The 8,573-nt window shown below is 46.8% G+C and overlaps 1 protein-coding gene across 7 annotated transcripts in view; it reads left to right on the plus strand.

Moving 5' to 3' along the window:
• LOC126986716 (diacylglycerol kinase theta-like) overlaps positions 1-8,573 on the plus strand; it is a 130,266-nt gene that overhangs the window by 111,995 nt on the left and 9,698 nt on the right. For all 7 annotated transcript variants that reach the window (XM_050843080.1, XM_050843077.1, XM_050843078.1 and 4 more), the window contains one exon: positions 2,495-2,598. In XM_050843080.1, the coding sequence (XP_050699037.1) occupies positions 2,495-2,598 (104 nt within the window). The remainder of the gene's footprint in view (positions 1-2,494; positions 2,599-8,573) is intronic.

Below are 8,573 nucleotides of genomic sequence, written 5' to 3' on the forward strand. Positions count from 1 at the left end.
GGTATGGGATGACAGAATAAGGTGGAATGGGTGATGTTTTTGAGTGTGAGGAGGTAGGGTGACAAGGGGAGGGGGTAACCAGAAGAAAGGGGTCAGAAGTATGAAGTACGAGGCGAGGACAGGGTGGAAATAGGACTCAGATATTCTAGTAAAGGGATTGATATGTTACTTAATGTAGAGGAAGGGAAGAAGTATGAAATATGACGTTACGAGGGAAGGAAAGGGTGGTACTAGGGCTCAAATATTATAGTGAAGGGGTTGATATGTTACTTAATGTAGAGGAAGGGAAGAAGTATGGAGTATGAAGTTACGAGTGGAGGAAAGGGTGGGACTAGGGCTTAAATATTATAGTGAAGGGGTTGATATGTTACTTAATATAGAGGAAGGGAAGAACATGGGGTGTGAATAGCCGTGTAACGAATGATATAGAGTTACAGGTGGAGGCTAGGGAAAAACTAGGGCCGAATTTTTATTTATTTATTTATTTTTTTTTTTTTTTACTGCAGAGGAGACAGTGCAAGGGCGTAAAATTAAAGAAAACAATAATAAAAAAATAAAAAAAGAGCCCGCTACTTACTGCTCCGAAATGTACTAGTAAAGGGGCTTGATGTGGTTGTGTGTGTGTGTGTGTGTGTGTGTGTGTGTGTGTGTGTGTGTGTGTGTGTGTGTGTGTGTGTAATAGACTGAAAGTAGAATAGGAGGATAATATATGATGATTTTATAGTGTTACGAGGAGGTATAACGAGAGAGAGAGAGAGAGAGAGAGAGGTCACACTCCAGAACATTTCGGGTCACGCCAGAGAGAGAAAAGAGTATCGCTTTACCAACCAGTCTGAGAGAGAGAGAGAGAGAGAGAGAGAGAGAGAGAGAGAGAGAGAGAGAGAGAGAGAGAGAGAGAGAGAGAGAGAGAGAGGCAGTACGTTCCTTCATTTGCACGCTTGTCATCAGCAAATCACCTCTCACACACACACACACACACACACACACACACACACACACACACACACACACACACACACACAATCAAAAGAGAGAGAGAGAGAGAGAGAGAGAGAGAGAGAGGGAGAGAGAGAGATGTAAACCTTCCACGTGGCTGCCATCTGCTCTATTATCTTGTTGTTGTTGTTGTTGTTGTTGTTGTTGCGTTCCACATATTGACCTCTGATGACCTCTTAATGTGTCTTGTGACTATAAATAATGTGGGAGGTAACGACTCTCTCTCTCTCTCTCTCTCTCTCTCTCTCTCTCTAACGAAGACTAATCTAGCTTTAATTTAGGGTGTTTAAGGAGGGAGGGGAAAAGGAGGAAGCAGGGGCTGAGGGGAGGGAGGGGAGGGGAGGGAAGGGTAGGGAAGGGGAAGGAAGGGAAGGGTAGGGAAGGGGAGGGGAGGGGAAGGAAGGGGAAGGAAGGGAAGAGGAGGGGAGGGAACGGGAGGGGAGGGGAGGGGAAGAGTGGGTTACCTTGAGTGTCGTCACATAATTATTATTTGTGTCTTTTCTTGGGTCTTATTTTTTTTCTTTATCACAATTTCAGTCATGTTGCTATTTGTGATGTGTGTGTGTGTGTGTGTGTGTGTGTGTGTGTGTGTGTGTGTGTTATTTATAGAAAGAGTGATTGGTTGACACTTGGCAGCTATAAACACACACACACACACACACACACACACACACACACACACACACACATAGGCAACCCCCATTTACACGTAACCATCCCCCTTTTATGCACAACCCTTACATAAACGCCCCCTACTCAAGCACCCCTTCAGTCAGCCCCTCCCACTACCACAGACACCAGCAGTATCACCCCCATCCCATCAACACAGCCCCTTTCACACCCCTTACATAAAAGAACGATATCAACAGTCCTTCTTTTTCCTCTTGCTCTCCCCCTTCCCCCCCTTACACAATAACAGCAGAGTCCCCCCTCCCTCCACCCTTAACCTTGCTCCCCCACCCCTTACATAATAATACCAGAGTCCCCCCTCCCTCCACCCTTAACCTTGCTCCCCCCCCCCTTACATAATAATAGCAGAGTCCCCCTTCCCTCCACCCTTAACCTTGCTCCCCCACCCCTTACATAATAATACCACTGTTCCCCCACCCTCCACCCTTAACCTTGTCCCATTTATAACCCCACGCATCATTCTCTTCTCCCTCTCGTCTTCTCCCCCTTCCTTGTCATCTCCCCTTCATTTTGACACCACCATCACCCTACTTACCTACCCCCCTCATAAATTTGTCCTCTCCTATTCCCTCCCTTTGATCATGCCCCCTTTCCTTTAATCCCCACTACATACAACGTTATCCCCTCCCCATTTGTTTTGTTTCCCCTTCTCCCTTTTACCCCTTCACGCAGGTCACACTAGCATCTCATCGTGTACCCCTTCCCTTTACCTCCACTTCACATAACATCATTTTCCTTACCCCACTACACACTCACACAACATCATCATCACCAGCACCTCTCTTCATCTCGTCCCCCTTTCCCGCAGGTCATATCAGGATCAAGCTGAACTCGGAGCTGCCGGTTCAGGTGGATGGCGAACCGTGGAACCAGGCGCCCGGTGAAGTGGTGGTCCTCAAGTCAGCCCTCAAGGTGCGTGGGGGGCCTAGGAGGAGTGTGGGGGGGTGGGAGTGATGGGGAGAGGGGTGAAGAGGGGATATGCGGGGCGGGAGAAGTGTAATGGCGCTGGAGATGAAGCTGATAGGGGTTGAAGATGGGTTTTCTGGGTGTGGGTGGGGGGATGTTATGGGGGTTAAAGGGATGGTGTGGGTATAGAAGTGGGTATGGTGGTGTGGGATGGGTGGGGTGTATTGCGGATTGACTGTAGAGGGGTTTTGTGGGGGTGGAGGGGTGGTGTGTCTATAAAAGTGAGGTCATGGTGGGGGGGATGGGTGGGGTGTATTGCGGATTGACTGTAGAGGTATTTTGTGGGGGTGGAGGGGTGGTGTGGCTATAGAAGTGAGGTCATAGTGGGGTGGGTTCTGGTTGACTGTCGATTGGGTGTAGAGGAAGGGGAGAGGGAAGGCTGTGGTGGGGTTTGGGTGGGGTTGAGGTTGGATAGGCTGAGTGTAAGGGGTTTGTCTAGTCTGTGGAGGGGTGTCGTGATGTTGGCAGGAAGAGGGAAGAAAGATGTATTGGGATAAAAGCGTAAGGGGTTGTGTAGGAGGTGAAGCAGGGATTGAGGTGGATAGTTTAGATGTAGGGGTTGTACGGGTGGGGAAGTAATGTGTGGTGGGGTTGGACTGCTAATAGAAGGGTTGTGGAGGAGATGAGGTAGGGCTTGGGGTTGAATAAGGTGAGTGTGGAGTGGTTTGTTAATATGGAGGGGTGATATGAGGTTGCCAGAGAGGAGGGGGTTAAGAAGTAGTGAGGTTGGAGTGATTAGAAAGAGATGATGATAAGGTTTGGGGTTGAGTAAGGTAAGTGTAGACAGGGTTGTATGTTATATGAAGGGTTAGTTTATAGCAAAGAGGAGGGTGAATTATAGGATGGTGAGGTTAGCAGTGAGTGATGTAAGGTGAGGTGAGGTTAGCTGTGAGTGATGTTAAGTGAGATGAGGTTAGCAGGAGAAGTGAGGTTAGCAGTGAGTGATGTTAGGTGAGGTGAGGTTAGCAGTGAGTGATGTAAGGTGAGGTGAGGTTAGCAGTGAGTGATGTTAGGTGAGGTGAGGTTAGCAGTGAGTGATGTTAGGTGAGGTGAGGTTAGCAGTGAGTGATGTTAGGTGAGGTGGATTGGACTGAATAGAAAGATCGTAACAAGGTTTGAGGTTAAATAGACAAGTTGTGAAGGGTTTTGTTTTATATGGAGAGATGCTGTGAACTTTCCAGAGGGGGGGAGAGGGGGGGAATAGAGTAAACAAAGAGTATCCGATGTTTGTGTGTGGAGTGGATTATATGAGTGTGGATTGTAGAAGAATATGAGGCGGGTATCGGAAGAGTCTTATAATAAGGAGAGGTGGACTTACACTAGTTACGGGAAAAGCAGGATAAGGAGAGGTTGGTTATGTGGGGGTGGGAGGTGGAAGACGTGGGTTACTAGGGATTGAAATATAGGATTGGATTATGAAGGGGCTGGGCGTGGTATAGAGACATATCACGATCGTTTTGCAGGGAGGGAGGAATCAGGCTGTTGGGGAGGTTGTATTGGGTATGGGGACGTGATGGGAGGTATGGGGTAGGTGTTGAGAGAGGGAGAAGAGCTGTGATGGGAGGGAGACGCTGTATTGAGTGTCAAGGAAGGGGGTGAGAGAGGGAACGGGTATGGGGGAGAATATATGGGGAGAGAAGAAATGGGAGGATAGAGAAGGGGAAATGGAGTGTGGAGGGGTAAAGTAGGAGTCATATGGAGAGAAAGGGAAGGGGAGGACGAGTGTTGAGGATGAAAGCAGGGGATATGATGGAGGGGGAAAGGAGAGGGAAGAGGGTATGCTATGGGGGAAGGGAGGGCTGTAGGAGGGGTGAATTGAGTGATTATAGAAAGGGGTAAGTTACTGGTGGAGGGAAAGGGAGAGGAAACGGGATGGGAGAAGGGGTGGAAGGGCGGGATGTGAAGGGGTGAAAGGAGGGGAGGGAAAGATACTGGAAGGGAGGGACAGGGAACGGGATGGGAGAAGGGGTGGAAGGGAGGGGTGTGGAGGGGTGAAATAAGATGAAAAGATGGGAGGGGAGGAACAGGGAACGGAATGGGAGAAGAGGTGGAAGGGAGGGGTGTGGAGGGGAGGAAGAGGGAACGGGATGGGAGAAAGGGTGGAAGGGAGGGGTGTGGAGGGGAGGAAGAGGGAACGGGATGGGAGAAGTGGAGGAAGGGAGGGGTGTGGAGGAGGAAGAGGGAACGGATGGGAGAAGAGGTGGAAGGGAGGGGAGGAAGAGGGAACGGAATGGGAGAAGGGGTGGAAGGGAGGGGTGTGGAGGGGAGGAAGAGGGAACGGGATGGGAGAAGGGGTGGAAGGGAGGGGTGTGAAGGGGAGGAAGAGGGAACGGGATGGGAGAAGGGGCGGAAGGGAGGGGTGTGGAGGGGAGGAAGAAGGAACGGAATGGGAGAAGGGGTGGAAGGGAGGGGTGTGGAGGGGAGGAAAAGATACTGGAGGGGAGGGAAGGAAAATATAATATGACATTCGTTTCAATCTTTTCTATTTTTCCTTCCAATATTTTCTTTAGCGACGTTTTACTTTCAAGATCATTTTTCCATCTTTCATTTTCTCTTCCTCTTTATTCCTTTGATTTCCTTTCCTTCGTCTCGTTCAGTACTTGTTTTCTTTTTTCCTCCGTGTTATTAATGTCGATTTTTGCTGTGGTAAAAGTAGCAGCCGTTGTAGTTGTTGTTATTGTTGATGTTTTGTTGTTTTTATCCCTTGTTCTCGTACATTTTTTAATCCTGTGGTTGTTACTCTTTTGTTCTTTCCTCGTTTTTCTGTTGTTTTGTCTTTGGATGTCTTTACTGATGTTGTTTTCTCGTTTCCATTTTTTAATCCTTTTTTTTCCTCGTCTTTCTGTTGTTTTGTCTTTGGATGTCTTTACTGTTGTTTTGTTGTTTTTGTTGTTATAGTTGTTGTTCTTGGTGGTGATGACGCCCATGACCTTCACACAGAGAATGGATTTGAGGGTCCTTTGCCACGCCGCGATTCGTTTTTGTTTTTATTTTCTATTCAAAATCAAAATGAAAGACTTGTAATGGATTATTGCATTGTGCTTTCCCCCTCTTTTACTTCCTCCGTCATTGTCTTGTAGTTTTTCCTCCTCTTCCTCCTCCATCTTCTCCTCGTCCTCCTCTTCCTCCTCCATCTACTTCTCGTCCTCCTCTTCCTCCTCCATCTACTTCTCGTCCTCCTCTTCCTCCTCCATCTCCTTCTCGTCCTCCTCTTCCTCCTTCATCTACTTCTCGTCCTCCTCTTCCTCCTTCATCTTCTCTTCCTCCTCGTCTTCGTCCTCCTCACCTCCTCTTCCTCCTTCATCTCCTCTTCCTCCTCGTCCTCCTCAGCCTCTTCTTCCTCCTTCTCCACTTCTAAAATCCAGATCGAGTACTAACTTCAGATATTGATTTTGTTGTTCTTGTTGTTCTTCTTCCTGATATTGCAGTGTTGTCGTTTTCTGCTCCTGCTGGTGCTGCTGCTGCTGCTGCTGATGTTGTTGCTGCTGTTGCATACGTGTTATAATCATGTCCGTGTCTACTCTTTCTTCTTTTGTTGTTGTTTTTCTCCCGTTTCCTCTTCTCCATGTTCTTCGTTATCTCCTCTTCCTCCTCCTCCTTCTCTTTCCTCTTCTTGTTATTCCTTCTGCATCTGAGAGCATTATTTTACCCGTTCTGTGTATGAATGTTATTTTTTTTCGTATTTGTGACTGTACGTGTATTTTTCAGTGTGTTTATATATTGTTATGTATTGCGAATGCCCTTATCTTCGTCTTTGTACTCTCTCTCTCTCTCTCTCTCTCTCTCTCTCTCTCTCTCTCTCTCTCTCTCTCTCTCTCTCTCTCTCTCTCTCTCTCTCTCTCTCTCTCTCTCTCTCTCTCTCTCTCTTAGTTCATGCCCCCTAAACAGCCCCCCCAGCCCCCCCTCTTTGCCTAATCTCGTCTCCCCGCCCCCCCCTACACACACACACACACACACACACACACACACACACACACACACGTAGCTTCCCCCTCCTTTCCTCCCCACCTCTAACCTCCCCTCTTAAACGCCTTGACCGACCCTTCCCTCCCCACCCCTCCAACACCCCTCCCTCCCTCCCTCATCCCACCCCCGTTCTCCTCCCTCCTCCCTCCCCCTCCCTCCAGAACACATTGATATGAACTAAACAAACAAATTACAGTTTTTTTGTTCACATCTCAGCCTTCCCCTGATATATTCTTGGAAAATGTGTATATATATTGGTATTATTATTATTATTATTATTATTATTATTATCATTATTATTATTATTATTATTATTATCATTATTATTATTATTATTATTATTATTATTATTATTATCATTATTCGTATAAGTATATTTTTTGTCTCCTGCACTCAAAATCCATTCAGTCATCTATATATGTTTTTTTTAATACCATGCAATATATATTTTTTATTGTGTGTTGACCTATGAAGTTTGAATGCTCATTGTCCTTTTTTCTATATCATTAACTTTTTTTTTTTTCATTGTGGATTTATAACACTTTTGTAATGATGATGATGATGATGATGATGATGATGGTTGTTAACAGTGTTTTCTGCATTGGTCATGAACCTTTTATTATTTTTCTTACTTTTCTTTTTTTGTTTCCTGACACATGATCAAAAAGAATATAGAGATGTTTGGTGGGGAAGGTGACGATGGTAAAAATTTGGGTTAGATCATAAGTATAACTGCATAATAATGATGACGATGATGATGATGATGAGAGGAGATGAGGTAAGGAAGGGAGGGAGGGAGGGAGGGAGAAGGGGTTAGGCTTAGCTATTGTGAAGATGGCGATGGTGTGTGGTAGTGTTGACGATGAGTGATGATTGTGAGTGAAGATGGTAGGGTGTGTGTGTGTGTGTGTGTGTGTGTGTGTGTGTGTGTGTGTGTGTGTGTGTGTGGCGTGGCGGCGGTTTTTGGTGTGGTGTGGGTCATATTGTGGTGACATTGTGGTGTGTGGTAGGTGCAAGATATGGGCTATGGTGTGTGGGGGTTGTATGGTTGTGGTGCTGTGTGGTTGCAGGAGTAGAGGTGTGTGGCGGTGTGCTGTTTGTAGGATCTATATAATCTGTTCACATTAACGTCGACCTTAAGCCCCGCCCACCTCACCCAGCATCCACCAATCACAAACAGACCGAGTGGGAGAGGAGGCGTGGCTTCTGTATAAACTGGCCAATGATAAACGCTTAATGGGGAAGGGGGAGGGGCTTGTTTTCTCCGCTAATGTGAACGGTGGATATATGCAGGAGTGTCTGTTTGTCTCTTGTATGGATGGAGAGGAAATGTGATGGTGAGATGTTGGGTGGTGATACGGATGACGTGTGATGTGACATGATGTGAAGATGGTGTGGTAGGATGTGGCAGTGTTGTGTGTTAGTGTGATGACATGTAGTGCAGTGTGAGGCTGGTGTAGGGTGACAGGTGTTGTGCTCTGAGCTATGTGTAAGTGTGGTGTGGTATGGTGGTATGATGTGGTGAAGTGTGGTGATGGTGGTGTGATAATAGTATGGTATAGTGGGGGTGGCTGGGTGGTATGTTATGGTGTGATGACTGTGGTGGTGTGTGTGATGGGAATATAGATTGGTGGTGTGGGGTGATGAGTATGATGATGATGATGATGGTGATGGGTGTGATTGTGAATGCATGGAAGTGTGATGAAATGTGATTGGTGATGCATGGCTGTGTATGGGGGTATTATAGTGATGATGATGTTGATGATGGTGATGTAGCGAGAGGTTAGGAATGCAAACTGGTGTGATGGTGAATACATGAAAGTGTGATGAAGTGTGATTGGTGATGCATGGCTGTGTATGGGGGTATTATAGTGATGATAATGATGTGGTGGTGGTGGCGGTGGTGTGGTGTGAGCTACGTGCGTCTGATGGGGCTGTCTGTCTGTCCCTCGTAG

The sequence above is a fragment of the Eriocheir sinensis genome, chromosome 62 (assembly GCF_024679095.1).
Source record: "Eriocheir sinensis breed Jianghai 21 chromosome 62, ASM2467909v1, whole genome shotgun sequence".
In the NCBI taxonomy this organism is placed as follows: domain Eukaryota; kingdom Metazoa; phylum Arthropoda; class Malacostraca; order Decapoda; family Varunidae; genus Eriocheir; species Eriocheir sinensis.